General features: G+C 40.2%; 1 protein-coding gene across 1 annotated transcript in view; it reads right to left on the bottom strand.

The window, feature by feature from the left end:
* The window catches only part of tdp1 (tyrosyl-DNA phosphodiesterase 1), a 102,780-nt gene that overhangs the window by 23,066 nt on the left and 63,422 nt on the right, over nucleotides 1–16,292 (bottom strand). Inside the window, exon 14 of the mRNA XM_060933732.1 lies at nucleotides 3,911–4,013. Coding sequence (XP_060789715.1) covers nucleotides 3,911–4,013 — 103 coding nt within the window. The remainder of the gene's footprint in view (nucleotides 1–3,910; nucleotides 4,014–16,292) is intronic.

Genomic DNA, 16,292 nt, shown 5'->3' with positions numbered 1-16,292 from the left:
CGTAACCTCGGCCGGAGCACTCCTGGAGCAAGCCGGAGCGCGCTCCGGAACCTCGGACGTTGGCGTGTATGGCGATGGGTTTTTAACGACATAGGTATACAGATCATGTGGGCCGAAGTCAGGTAAAGACGAGGGCTTCGTGTACTTCCGTACGTCAGTGAACAATCCTGGTGGAAGCAGGTAAACGTCGATCTCTAAGCCTGCTAACCTCAATTTTTGCAAATATCTCCCTCTGCTCGCCCTGTAAATGCCCTACATCGCTGGATAGTGAAGATGTTTTCTGCATCTCGCTCCTTTTTCTTTTATGTTTTTCGTTTGTCGCCTTCCTCGCATTCAAACTGATTCGAGCCGAAGTCCACTACATGTCCAAAATGGCGGTCGCGTTTACGAAGGTCACGTGACTGAAAAGGGTCTATAGCTCTTCTTCATGACGACAACCGGAAGTGTACCAACACGATGGGGTGTGTAGCGCCACCTGTGGCTCGGGTGCACAATGTACCTCACACAATAGCTCGATTTCCTTGTGTGCATGTAGGATTGGATTTCTCTGGCACCCCTGCTGGGACCCTGAGCTCGATTACCGACAGTAGCTCGATTTGGATGTGCATGTACGTAAACGCACTGAATCTTTCTCTCCATTTAACCATCCAGTTGATCCATCCATTGTATTCTTCAAACCGTCCATACACCAATCAATCCATCAATCCTCCTGTCCTACTACCTGTCCATCCAATCTATCAATCTGTTCATGATTTTGGATTAGATGATAAATTATTCTACGGCGGCAGGAGAAAGTGAATAAGACAAACCACCACTGTTTAAATTGTTTTAAGTTGACTGTTTAAGCTTTAAAAGGACACTGAAGTGAATGACTAATGGAATGATTTGAGTTCGACTAGCTTTCATCTGACGCCTCCAAGCACACCATGTGCTCACTGCAATGCAATAACCTGACTAACACGGCTTTGATTTTAACCACTCCACTGGGCAGTCAGAGCTGATGCAGAATTCAGCCTGAACAGTAATGCTGAGGTCAATGAAATCTGTTTAAGACTTGCTTACAGTCACGACAGCAGAGACTCCAGCTGTTATATGGCAACACTTTATAACTGCAGAGACAGACTCCTGTCTGGCCAAGGCTAATGACTGCAAAATGAACAGTGTTTCAGAACTTGATTATGCTATAATTAAGAGCACAATAGAAATACTGTTAGTTGAACCTGTCTGGCTGTCTGACTTTCAACAGATCGACTTTTAATTAATGCACCACTGGAGCAAATATGAAAACTGGAGCAAACAGACTGTCATTGTTTAAGCAGAACCAGAAAATGTGACCTGATTTGTCATAAAATATCACATTTTGCATGAAAAAAAGGTGATGACATTAACCTGGAATTTACATTTGATGCATTTCTGATGCATTTAAATACTTCAGCGTTCTGAGCAGCAAAATGTTCAAATGATTTAATAAATAATCTCAATTACTGGCTGTTCAGCCATGTGGAAAGAAATGAGAATGACGTTACGATATTTTCTTCAGTAAAACAGCACATCCTATGCTGGCACTCCTTCGGTCACTTATGATCCCTCCCCCCTATTTCTACCACAGCTAGTGAACTGAGCTTTACTGTTGCTTAGCAACTTTTGAAGTAATCCAACAAGGGCATATTACCCAGCAAGAATGCACACAGACTGCACAAAAGACATCTATAGTCATACATAGGGGGGAAATAATAAGAAATACAACTGGCACATACTGACAAGCAAACAAAAAAGCTCTGCGTTTTTCAAGAACTCGTCTGTAAAAATACAAAGTGCGCAAATAACTTGTGATGTTTCTTCAGAAAATTGAACAGAGACATATTTATTTAGCGGACCAAAGTAGCCAAAAAAAAAAAAATCCGTAAATTAACGCTAAACATTTTCATTTAATTGTTCATTGTAAATTCATCCGTCAATTAGCATTACATATTTATTTTTATATCCATTACCCAGTTTGTGCATGTCAATAATCTTTGGTCTGTTTTATGTCAAAAATTCCTGGATTCCCTCCCTCCCCCATAATAATAGATGGATTTTACACATGTGCAACCTTATATTTATACACCGTGCAAACCGGACAAGGTAACAACAGAGTTCCTGGAGACTGTGATAAAAATAAAAACACTTCCAAGTATTTATTATCCCTTAGTGGTGTCAATAATTTTGGCACATACATATACAGTGGGGCAAAAAAGTATTTAGTCAGTCACCAATTATGCAAGTTCTCCCACTTAAAAAGATGAGAGAGGCCTGTAATTTTCATCATAGGTATACCTCAACTATGAGAGACAAAAGGAGAAAAAAAATCCAGAAAATCACATTGTCTGATTTTTAAAGAATTTATTTGCAAATTATGGTGGAAAATAAGTATTTGGTCAATAACAAAAGTTCATCTCAATACTTTGTTATATACCCTTTGTTGGCAATGACAGAGGTCAAACGTTTTCTGTAAGTCTTCACAAGGTTTTCACACACTGTTGCTGGTATTTTGGCCCATTCCTCCATGCAGATCTCCTCTAGAGCAGTGATGTTTTGGGGCTGTCGCTGGGCAACACGGACTTTCAACTCCCTCCGAAGATTTTCTATGGGGTTGAGATCTGGAGACTGGCTAGGCCACTCCAGGACCTTGAAATGCTTCTTACGAAGCCACTCCTTCGTTGCCCGGGCGGTGTGTTTGGAATCACTGTCATGCTGAAAGACCCAGCCACGTTTCATCTTCAATGCTCTTGCTGATAGAAGGAGGTTTTCACTCAAAATCTCACGACACATGGCCCCATTCATTCTTTCCTTTACACGGATCAGTCGTCCTGGTCCCTTTGCAGAAAAACAGCCCCAAAGCATGATGTTTCCACCCCCATGCTTCACAGTAGGTATGGTGTTCTTTGGATGCAACTCAGCATTCTTTCTCCTCCAAACACGACAAGTAGAGTTTTTACCAAAAAGTTCTATTTTGGTTTCATCTGACCATATGACATTCTCCCAATCCTCTTCTGGATCATTCAAATGCTCTCTAGCAAACTTCAGACTGGCCTGGACATGTACTGGCTTAAGCAGGGGGACATGTCTGGCACTGCAGGATTTGAGTCCCTGGCGGCGTAGTGTGTTACTGATGGTAGCCTTTGTTACTTTGGTCCCAGCTCTCTGCAGGTCATTTACTAGGTCCCCCCATGTGGTTCTGGGATTTTTGCTCACTGTTCTTGTGATCATTTTGACCTCATGTCTTCCATTTTCTAATAATTGCTCCCACAGTTGATTTCTTCACACCAAGCTGTTTACCTATTGCAGATTCAGTCTTCCCAGCCTGGTGCAGGTCTACAATTTTGTTTCTGGTGTCCTTTGACAGCTCTTTGGTCTTGGCCATAGCGGAGTTTGGAGTGTGACTGTTTGAGGTTGTGGACAGGTGTCTTTTATACTGATAACGAGTTCAAACAGGTGCCATTAATACAGGTAACGAGTGGAGGACAGAGGAGCCTCTTAAAGAAGTTGTTACAGGTCTGTGAGAGCCAGAAATCTTGCTTGTTTGTAGGTGACCAAATACTTATTTTACCGAGGAATTTACCAATTAATTCATTAAAAATCCTACAATGTGATTTCCTGGATTCTTTCCCCCCATTCTGTCTCTCATAGTTGAAGTGTACCTATGATGAAAATTACAGGCCTCTCTCATCTTTTTAAGTGGGAGAACTTGCACAATTGGTGGCTGACTAAATACTTTTTTGCCCCACTGTACAAGTCCAAAAGTCTGAGACTGTTAGTGGAAATACTTTTAACACTTATTTTCTTTTTATATATTACGATAATCCTTTTTGTCAACTTTGTATATGGAATACTGGGACATTTTTCTAAGTTTGGATGTTAGGATACTTACAAAGGCTGAAGGCAGGTACAGAACTCCCAGCTCATAGGAACGAATCATCATCTGAGTACTGTTTTTCTCCATCGCCCCCCAGGCAGCTTTGGACAAATTGGCACTGTGGATCATACAGACAGGCAAAGATTCTGGAAAAAAATGCTTAAAAACACTGTATATATTAAATATACACATAATATTAAGCATTATGTACTGTATAAACATAATTGTAGTAGTGATGCCACAAAAAATGTTCATGTGATCCACTCACATTCAATATGCAAATCGACTGATGTGAATTTACCTGAAAACATAGAAATGACTCTCAGTCTAAGCTATCTAGTTAAGTTACGCAGGATTATTGTTGACAAAATGTGAGCTAGTTTAGTAACAGATAACTAACCAGCTAGCTATTTCCACTGACTGTTACAAAGCGCTGACAGTGGAAATCAGTCCATAAATGTACTAACCCCATTTCCAGAAAAGTTGGGCTATTTTCCAAAATGCAATGAAAACAAAAATCTGTGATTTGTGATTTCACATGAACCTTTATTTAACTGACAAAAGTACAAAGAAAAGATTTTGGTAGTTTCATTGACCAACTTAATTGTATTTTGTAAATATAAACGAAGTTAGAATTTGATGCCTGCAACACACTGAAAAAAAGTTGGGAGAGAGGCATTATTACCATTGTATTACATCACCTTTCCTTTAATAACACTTTTTAATCGCATGTGATCTGAGGATACTAATTGTTGCAGTTTTGCAATTGGAATTTTTGTCCATTCTTGCTTGATACAAGACTTTAGCCGCTCAACAGTTCGTGGTCGCCGTTGTCTGATTCTCCTCTTTGTGATGCGCCATACATTCTCAATAGGAAACAGATCTGGACTGGCAGCAGGCCAGTCAAGCACACGCACTCTGTGTCTAAAGAAGCCACACTGCTGTAGCCTGTGGAGAATGAGGCCTGGGATTGTCCTGCTCAAATAAGCATGGACTTCCTGGGAAGAGATGTCGCCTTGATGAATACATCTCTCTAAAATCCCAATATATGCCTCAATATATCAATGCTACCTTCAAACACATGCAACTCACCTATGCCATGGGCACTGATGGCTTTTGCACTTTTCTCTGATAACAAACTGGATGTTCGTGTTCATCTTTGGTACTGAGAACTTGACATATGGTTTTACCGAAAACAAGCTGAACTGTGGACTCATATGATCACAGCACATTTCCACTGTCTTTTGGTCCATCTGAGATGAGTTCAGGCCCAGAGAAATCAGCAGTGTTTCTGCATAGAACTGATGAATGGCTTCCTCCTTGTGTAACACAGTTTCAGGTTGCATTTCTAGATGCAGGGTCAGACTGTTAAGCGACAATGGTTTTCTGAAGTACCCCTGAGACCAGGAGTGCCGCCTGAGGGCTCAAAGGTCGCGCATTCAACAGTGGTTTCCGACCTTGCCCTTTTCGCATGGAGATGTCTCTGAATTCCCTGAATCTTTTCACAATATTATGTATTATAGATTTTGAAAGACCTAAATTCTCTGCAATCTTGCACTGAGAAATGCTCCTTTTTGAATTGACTAACGATTCTCTCATTCATTTTGGAACAAAGGGGTGAGCCGTGACCCAATCTTGCTTGCAAAGACTGAGGCTACATCCACACGACAACGGCAACGAGATGTTATTTAAAAATATATCGCGTCCAAATGGGCAACAATCAGTAAAATATCAGGTCCATATGGCAACGCAACGCTTGCTGAAAACGATGCAATACACATGCCACACCTCTAGGGGCGCTGTAAGACGGTCCCTTCGGAGACACCAGAACAATAGAAGAAGTAAGGATGCATATTAGCCACAAAGTCAGGAAAATCTGTTTGTAAAATTACATTATAATGACCAAATACAATGAAAAGTATTTTTCCAGTCTCACCTGTGAAAGGTAATCCCATGTGATCTCGTTTGGATGGCAAACCTGTTGGTACAGTTAAACGCAGCTAATCTTTATTCTCCGCTTTGACCTCTCCAAAATGGCGGCGAGGATGACCTATGATTCTACACGGAAGGCGGCATCTTTAATGGTCCGGAATAAATTGAATGCTAATTAAATAATGATTAATTTGCTCCTCTACGCCCTTTTTGAGGAATGTATTGTAGGACTTAAACCCACATCTGAAGAGGTGAGATCGCTCTTTTTTTCTCTATTTTTGCTGGCGGGATTGACTCTCTCTCTCTCTCTCTCACTTTGCACCATTACACAATAAATATTCACAGTGAAAATATTTTGTAAGCGCGTTTCATGAACCAAGTTATAGGATTTGTTGACAACTCGCATCGCAATGAGAAGCTCATTGGCACTACTGGTGTTAAGAATCAGACCATTTCATAAATGAATATTTTGCTGTAGAGCTGCAGTGTTTGTACAATTGCATGTTTTTGCTTCACTATTACTGTCACTATTCTGCTTCTTGCATTACTACTGTGAACTAACACTGAACATAATAATAATAATAATAATAATAATATCCAAGCTCGTGTTTCACTCTCACTAGTGCTCTGTAAGGCTTTTTCCTGGTGATATTCGTTACACTTCTACCCGGCGTGAAGCACTCACAGTCATGTGGTTGTGACGTCATCGTAAACAAATCCGTTTTACTCATCCAGACGACTTCACAACGGCAACGTTGCCAGATCTTTCCACTCTGGAACCCGTTCTCAAAAAGATTGCGTTTTGGGGCACCCAAAACGCCGGTGCCGTGTGGACGCCAGGCCTAAACGATAAGCAATTGTATCGGAGTCACCTGAATCCGTTGCCGTGTGGACAGGGCCTGAGTCTTTGGTGCTGCTCCTTTTATACCCAATCATGATACCCTCACCTGTTACCAATTAACCTGCTTATTGTGAAATTTTCCAAAATGGTGTTACTTGAATATTATATAAACTTTTAAGTTGTATTTTGTCTCTGTCCCAACTTTTTTTTGGAGTGTGTTGCAGGCATCAAATTCTAACTTCATTTATATTCACAAAATACAACTAGACTGCATTTCCGCAGAGAAAATGCAAAGTGTGCTTGCTGAGCTGTAGCAGAACAGCTAGCATGCTAAAAGCTAGCATACCAACATGCTAATGCCAACATGTTAACAACTAGCATGCTAACAGTTATCATACTAACATGCTAACAGCATACTAACATGCTAAAAGCTAGCATGTTAACATGTTAATGCTAACATGCTAATAGATATGCTAATAGATAACATGCTAACAGCTAGCATTCTAACATGCTAATGATTAACATGCTATTTGTTAAAATTCTAACACTTTAAGGCTAATATGCTGACAGCTATCATGCTAACAGTTAACAGGCTAACATGCTAATGGCTAGTATGTTAACTTTTAGCATGCTAACACACTGAGGGTGATGTGCTAACAGCTAACATGCTAACAGTTAGCATGCTAACATGCTCAGGCGAACTCGCTAACAGCAAACATGCGAACTCTGCATGCTACCATGCTAATCCTAACATGTTAACAGCTCTCATGATAACATGCTAATGGTAAACATGCTAACAATTCACGAGCTAACAGCAGGCATGATATCATAATGGGTAACATGCTAACAGCTAGCTAACGTGAATGCTTATATGCTAATTGCTATCGTGTGTGCGCGTGTAAGTATTCCTAATAAAGTGGCCATTGAGTTGAAGTTGATTTGCTGTCAAAGTCTCAAATGAGCAGATCCTTGCCAAATGCATCACCACCTATGGGGGAAGGGAGGAATGACTCAGTCAAGCTTCCATTGATTAGCGGCAAAATGGACGGATGAAAGGCAAGACAAAGACGAGTGCGGGTCAGAACCGATATCGTGTGTGATGGGTGATTTGGCCTGAGGTGCCGTATGAAGTTTGGTGGATGTGTGGTGAAGTGTTACTGAGCATAACTCTGTTCATTTGAATGGGGCCAAAAATCAATGGAAGCCTATGGAGGTACAGCCCCGATTCCAAAAAAGTTGGGACAAAGTACAAATTGTAAATAAAAACGGAATGCAATAATTTACAAATCTCAAAACTGATATTGTATTCACAATAGAACATAGACAACATATCAAATGTCGAAAGTGAGACATTTTGAAATTTCATGCCAAATATTGGCTCATTTTGAAATTTCATGACAGCAACACATCTCAAAAAAGTTGGGACAGGGGCAATAAGAGGCTGGAAAAGTTAAAGGTACAAAAAAGGACCAGATGGAGGACCAAATTGCAACTCATTAGGTCAATTGGCAATAGGTCATTAACATGACTGGGTATAAAAAGAGCATCTTGGAGTGGCAGCGGCTCTCAGAAGTAAAGATGGGAAGAGGATCACCAATCCCACTAATTCTGCGCCGACAAATAGTGGAGCAATATCAGAAAGGAGTTCGACAGTGTAAAATTGCAAAGAGTTTGAACATATCATCATCTACAGTGCATAATATCATCAAAAGATTCAGAGAATCTGGAAGAATCTCTGTGCGTAAGGGTCAAGGCCGGAAAACCATACTGGGTGCCCGTGATCTTCGGGCCATTAGACGGCACTGCATCACATACAGGCATGCTTCTGTATTGGAAATCACAAAATGGGCTCAGGAATATTTCCAGAGAACATTATCTGTGAACACAATTCACCGTGCCATCCGCCGTTGTCAGCTAAAACTCTATAGTTCAAAGAAGAAGCCATATCTAAACATGATCCAGAAGCGCAGACGTCTTCTCTGGGCCAAGGCTCATTTAAAATGGACTGTGGCAAAGTGGAAAACTGTTCTGTGGTCAGACGAATCAAAATTTGAAGTTCTTTATGGAAATCAGGGACGCCGTGTCATTCGGACTAAAGAGGAGAAGGACAACCCAAGTTGTTATCAGCGCTCAGTTCAGAAGCCTGCATCTCTGATGGTATGGGGTTGCATTAGTGCGTGTGGCATGGGCAGCTTACACATCTGGAAAGACACCATCAATGCTGAAAGGTATATCCAGGTTCTAGAGCAACATATGCTCCCATCCAGACGACGTCTCTTTCAGGGAAGACCTTGCATTTTCCAACATGACAATGCCAAACCACATACTGCATCAATTACAGCATCATGGCTGCGTAGAAGAAGGGTCCGGGTACTGAACTGGCCAGCCTGCAGTCCAGATCTTTCACCCATAGAAAACATTTGGCGCATCATAAAACGGAAGATACAACAAAAAAGACCTAAGACAGTTGAGCAACTAGAATCCTACATTAGACAAGAATGGGTTAACATTCCTATCCCTAAACTTGAGCAACTTGTCTCCTCAGTCCCCAGACGTTTACAGACTGTTGTAAAGAGAAAAGGGGATGTCTCACAGTGGTAAACATGGCCTTGTCCCAACTTTTTTGAGATGTGTTGTTGTCATGAAATTTAAAATCACCTAATTTTTCTCTTTAAATGATACATTTTCTCAGTTTAAACATTTGATACGTCATCTATGTTCTATTCTGAATAAAATATAGAATTTTGAAACTTCCACATCACTGCATTCCATTTTAATTTACAATTTGTACTTTGTCCCAACTTTTTTGGAATCGGGGTTGTAAAAAGAGATGCGTGAAAACCAAGGAAAAGATGAGTGCAGGTCTCAGATGAGGGGATGGATCTGTGCAGGGACTTGGCCTGAGGCATCAAGTGAAGTTTCTTGAAGTTTGGTCATTTGGTTAAAAAAACTGATGGAGAGTGAAAGTTTTTTTCCTGAAACACCATTCATTTTCAATGGGGCCAAAAATCAATGCAAGCCTATGGAGGAAAAAGGGATGAGCAAAAAGAAAGGAAAAATATGAGTGCGAGTCAGAACCGATTGCATGTATGTGTCGGGGGAGTTGGCCTGAAGTATCACATGAGGTTTGATGCATCTGTGATGGAGCATGTCCGAGTAGGACGATTTGATTCATGAGCCCTATTCATTCTCTATGGGAAAAAACCAAAAGAAAAACGACAAGAACAAGAGAACGGGTGCGTTGATCCAAAAGCTGTATAGAAGCACACTACACCACTTCGGGCCAGACATCTCAGAGTTGGAACGGTGTCTCTATCTCAAACGCCCTAGGAGGAGTAGTGGATTTAAAAAATGTGTCGGAATAAGGCAGAATAAGTAAACTTAAGAACAACAATAGTGTGCTTGCCTTTGGCAAGCACACTAATTAAGTTGGTCGGTAAAACTATTGAAAATATTTTTTGTACTTTTGTCAGTTAAATAAAGATTAATGTGAATTAACAAATCACAGATTTTTGTTTTTTACTGCATTTATTGCAAATATCCCAACTTTTCTGGAAATGGAGTTAGTATTATATTCATGGGTACTTGAGAGAACAATGACATTGACTCTGAAATATCTGAAATGTGTGTCTATATTTCAGAAGACATGTACAACCCAAGGAAGATTCAGAGAAAATGGAACGCTAAAAATAACCCGAGGCATCCTCTCATGTTACAGATGCAATTGTTAGGAAAACAACTATTAAAACCGCAAACATTCAAACTCGTAGGGCCTGGGCAGAGTGAGCTGGAAAGCTGATGGTGGAGTAAGAACGACTCAAGAAGCTTTAATCTTCATGAAAGAGAATGAATAACTTGGTGCTGCTGACCTCTAAATCCACTCCACATCCCTGGGTAAATGTACCGAGCGCCACTCTGTACACTCTTCAGGCTGATGCACACCAGCTAGTAAGAAAAGCTTAGCGGGGGATGAGAGTGGGAAATAAAATGGATTCTAAAATGTACTCTGATTGCCCATGGAGGGAAAACAAATCTAAAAAGAGACCTTGTGATTATCTCTATACTTTTTCCTAGAAAGCAATGAGATCAAACGGAAAGAAAAGTCTGCTGAAATACTGTGCTGCTCAGAACACACATCACATATGTTTCTCTCGAGTTTCAATAGAAATCTTATCAAAATATGCTCAGATACACTAAGATAATAGGGGTGTATCACAACAGCATTATATGTATCTGTAGCTTTTAGATAGATAGATAGATAGATAGATAGATAGATAGATAGATAGATAGATAGATAGATAATCAGTATGATATATGAAAACAGTAGTTAGTTTTATCCATCGCAGAGATGCCAACACTGACAAATGAAAAGGAGTAGCATCTCCGAGTACAGCGAGGTGAAGCCGGGCGAAGCAAGGCTTCCTATTAGGCTGGGGGTCTGGGGGCCGCCAAATTTCAGGGAAGCTCAGGAGATGCAATCTAGGCCATTTTGAGCTACTTTTTTGAGGAAAATAAATGCAGGGTTTACTGTACTGTACAGTATAAGCTCAATTATCCAAACTCTCTGGGGGAAAAGTTTGGCTAACCAAGAGGATGTTCAGATAAAAGGGGTTCAGATAACTGAGCTTAGGCAGCACGGTGGTGTAGTGGTTAGCACTGTCGCCTTACAGCAAGAAGGTTCTGGGCCTTTCTGTGTGGAGTTTGCATGTGTCCGCGTGGGTTTCCTCCGGGTGCTCCGGTTTCCCCCACAGTTCAAAGACATGCAGGTTAGGTTAACTGGTGACTCTAAATTGAGCGTAGGTGTGAATGTGAGTGTGAATGGTTGTCTGTGTCTATGTGTCAGCCCTGTGATGACCTGGCGACTTGTCCAGGGTGTACCCCGCCTTTCGCCCGTAGTCAGCTGGGATAGGCTCCAGCTTGCCCGCGATCCTGCACAAGATATCTTCTGTTTTTAACGAAGCAAACCTGGTGGCCATGTTTGTTTACAAATTGTCACTGTCGCTCGCTAACGCAGAAGTTTTACGTCTTCGATGTGTGATGTCATGTTGTCTTGACAATGTGCAATATTGTAACAATACTGCACGCTCATTCTCTATTGGGTTGAGTGGCGTAATACACGGAGGATAAGCGATATGATAACAATATTGCATGCCATCAATAAACCCACTAGAAGGGAAAAGAATACATATGTTATTTACTGGCTGGGAGGTCCGTATCGTGAAATACCGTGACCGAGGTCTTGAAAGTACTGACCGAGGCCCTCTGGGCCGAGGTTAGTATTCAAGGCCGAGGTCACGGTATTTCACCATACGGACTGACCTTAAGCTGGTAAATAATATATTAATTTTTTTCTTTACCAAATTCTAACAGAAAACGAGGGCGCCCAAAAGGGAAAACCAAGCCGAGGCGCCATTTTGAATCCTCATTCATGGCTGTCATGCAAATGGCTTCCTCCTCGGTATACAAGTGCACTTCCATGGCAGGAAAAAAACTACATTTTACCGCCTATGTAGTCCCCTATTTATACAAATAAGAGTCATTCAGGATTCAGCCATGTTTTTGCTCGGCGTTAGGAACAGTTACAGGTTTTAGCTTTCTCCTGAAATGTTTTCTTTCATTTCTTCTTCCTCAGGGTAGTAAAACTCGCTTTTGCTGTGAACACTGTCGTTATCACTATCCATGCTGTAAAATTAATGCTATTCTCCTGAGAAATGCTGGCAAAAATTTATAAGATTTTTGATAATCTTACAAATAAATCTTATTAAAAAAATGTTGAAAAAAAATGCTACCATGTTTGTTGTTGTGAACGAGCGAGTCGCCAGAGGTCCATAACCGGGGTCCGTACCGTAGGATACGGACCCGCTCGCCAGACAATCAGAGCGCAGGATTTGATGGAAACCGCACCGTGAAAAAAAAAAGTTTTTATTCTATGGAAAAAGTGTCCCGTATTTACAATATTTTCCGATATTTCACGCCGATGACATCACTCCCAGTATTTTCTCACTGACTAGACGTGTTCAAAATGAAAATTCCTTTGATTAGCTTGCATATTTTTTTGTGGAGGTGTCCATATAATATAAAGAACATTACACAGTGGCGCGAATATATGAAGTTTATCTTCTCGTGTTGAAAATATTTTCACTCATGCATATGCTCACCACTCGAAGATAAACTTATCTTCGTGCAACCGTGTAAGATACTGTATAAGGAGATATAAAGGAGTCTCCAGTGTCAGCACTTTGTAGCAGTCTGAAGTAAAGCTGTGCAATTTTACGTTTTCCAAAAATCTTCAGGATAGAACTGTTCACACTTTGTGGTTTCTCAGCAACATGACAAGCTATGTTTTTTTTTTTTTTTGTCTTATTAACTTCAAGAGAGAGAAAATAAAGAGAGGCTGGTGAGGGAACGACTGTCTTTAGCTGCTATTATATAAGTGAAAACAGGAACTAACCTGCTTCGTGGATGTTTCTCAACCTTAAATGTAACTATAAATACAGTGATGAAATTTGGCAAATCGCTATGATGTAAGAGAATTAAAACACTTGATGTTCTGTTACTGGAAAATCATCAACTTCAGGTTGGTACCAGCAACCTTGTTTCATCACACCACCCTGTTGTTGATTATAACAGCACACCTCCATATGTTTTATCCATCTTGTCCCATCACAATTTGCCAACAATTACAATTTTTAATTATTTACGAACTTACTTTACACCCTGAATCTCCAAGAAAAAATATTCCCACCTCTATTACATACTGCAAAAAATAAAAATCTTAGGAAGTTTATTTGTCTATTTTCAAGTCAAAACATCTAGCCACCCTTATTATAAGACATAATTGCCCACCTCATTTAGCTAGAAAGGCTAGTTTTTAGACAGTCCATCTTGAAAATCTTGTATAGACAAAATATCTTGAAAAAGTCTTATTTGGAGCACCTTTGAAAATAAAACAAGTTTTTTTTAAAACAAGTAAGTACATTTTGGACATTTGTCAAATGCGGTTCATCTTGTTTCAAGAAAAAACAAAAACAAAGTATGCTTGTTTTGGGAATAAATGAACTTTACTGAAATCTTTGAATCTTGCCCCCAAAATGCACTGTTGCTTTGGCATTGTGTAAGCACTGTAAGTCAAAATGCGTAGACTTGATTTTATTTATTTATTTTTTTGTGCCTGAGGTCCTGGGGAAGTGGAATCTTAAGAGATGTTTTAATGTTTGAATGTTGAAATGGGGAAAAAAAATAAACTTGTTGCAATGCTACACGTGTCATCAACTTGATTCAAGATAGTCTCTGGTCTCATATCTAGAGTATTTTACTAATTACAGGTCACAAAAGGAGAATCTTTTAAGCTAGCAATGCTTAGTTGTAGAATTTAACAATCCTAATATTAGTATATTTATCTTAAATTCAGTTTTTACTGCTAAGACTTTGTCATCCACTTTGGCTCAGGTGGATAAGGCGCCATACCATAAATCCGGGGACCCGGGTTCGATTCCGACCTGAGGTCATTTCCCTCTCCGTCTCTCTCCTGCTCATTTCCTGTCTCTACACTGTCCTATCCAATAAAGGTGGAAAAGGCCCCAAAAAAATCTTTAAAAAAAAAAGAGCTGAATGTAAGAAGTACAATCTTGTTATAAGAATTATTTTGAGTTAATCAGATCTCGCATAAGTAGTTCCCCAATCTTATTTTGGAATTATTTCATCTACAACCCCGATTCCAAAAAAGTTGGTTCTATGCCAGGGAGGTTTCAGGGCTCTAACATGGAGAAGTGGGGTCACTTGAAATTGAGGAAGGTATGTGAGAATTAAGATAATCCCAGAAGGAGGAGAATTCTGACTCTTTTCACTGTACAACCCTGATTCCAAAAAAGTTGGGACAAAGTACAAATTGTAAATAAAAACGGAATGCAATGATGTGGAAGTTTCAAAATTCCATATTTTATTCAGAATAGAACATAGATGACATATCAAATGTTTAAACTGAGAAAATGTATCATTTAAAGAGAAAAATTAGGTGATTTTAAATTTCATGACAACACATCTCAAAAAAGTTGGGACAAGGCCATGTTTACCACTGTGAGACATCCCCTTTTCTCTTTACAACAGTCTGTAAACATCTGGGGACTGAGGAGACAAGTTGCTCAAGTTTAGGGATAGGAATGTTAACCCATTCTTGTCTAATGTAGGATTCTAGTTGCTCAACTGTCTTAGGTCTTTTTTGTCGTATCTTCCGTTTTATGATGCGCCAAATGTTTTCTATGGGTGAAAGATCTGGACTGCAGGCTGGCCAGTTCAGTACCCGGACCCTTCTTCTACACAGCCATGATGCTGTAATTGATGCAGTATGTGGTTTGGCATTGTCATGTTGGAAAATGCAAGGTCTTCCCTGAAAGAGACGTCGTCTGGATGGGAGCATATGTTGCTCTAGAACCTGGATATACCTTTCAGCATTGATGGTGTCTTTCCAGATGTGTAAGCTGCCCATGCCACATGCACTAATGCAACCCCATACCATCAGAGATGCAGGCTTCTGAACTGAGCGCTGATCACAACTTGGGTCGTCCTTCTCCTCTTTAGTCCGAATGACACGGCGTCCCTGATTTCCATAAAGAACTTCAAATTTTGATTCGTCTGACCACAGAACAGTTTTCCACTTTGCCACAGTCCATTTTAAATGAGCCTTGGCCCAGAGAAGACGTCTGCACTTCTGGATCATGTTTAGATACGGCTTCTTCTTTGAACTATAGAGTTTTAGCTGGCAACGGCGGATGGCACGGTGAATTGTGTTCACAGATGATGTTCTCTGGAAATATTCCTGAGCCCATTTTGTGATTTCCAATACAGAAGCATGCCTGTATATGATGCAGTGCCGTCTAAGGGCCCGAAGATCACGGGCACCCAGTATGGTTTTCCGGCCTTGACCCTTACGCACAGAGATTCTTCCAGATTCTCTGAATCTTTTGATGATATTATGCACTGTAGATGATGATATGTTCAAACGCTTTGCAATTTTACACTGTCGAACTCTTTTTTGATATTGCTCCACTATTTGTCGGCGCAGAATTAGGGGGATTGGTGATCCTCTTCCCATCTTTACTTCCGAGAGCCGCTGCCACTCCAAGATGCTCTTTTTATACCCAGTCATGTTAATGACCTATTGCCAATTGACCTAATGAGTTGCAATTTGGTCCTCCAGCTGTTCCTTTTTTGTACCTTTAACTTTTCCAGCCTCTTATTGCCCCGTCCCAACTTTTTTGAGATGTGTTGCTGTCATGAAATTTCAAAATGAGCCAATATTTGGCATGAAATTTCAAAATGTCTCACTTTCGACATTTGATATGTTGTCTATGTTCTATTGTGAATACAATATCAGTTTCTGAGATTTGTACATTATTGCATTCCGTTTTTATTTACAATTTGTACTTTGTCCCAACTTTTTTGGAATCGGGGTTGTAAAAACAGGTTAGATTTTTCATCTTACTTTAAGAAATCTTACCAAGTCAAATTTGACTAGTTCCATTGGCAGATTTTTTTTCACCTGATTCAAGCAAATATGCTTTGTTTTAATCTTTTATTTCTTATTTTTGAAAGGCCATTTTTTGCAGTGCAACATCTTGTGTTTTT

The sequence above is a fragment of the Neoarius graeffei genome, chromosome 11 (assembly GCF_027579695.1).
Source record: "Neoarius graeffei isolate fNeoGra1 chromosome 11, fNeoGra1.pri, whole genome shotgun sequence".
Lineage (NCBI taxonomy): Eukaryota > Metazoa > Chordata > Actinopteri > Siluriformes > Ariidae > Neoarius > Neoarius graeffei.
This window is presented reverse-complemented; position numbering and strand designations above follow the sequence as displayed.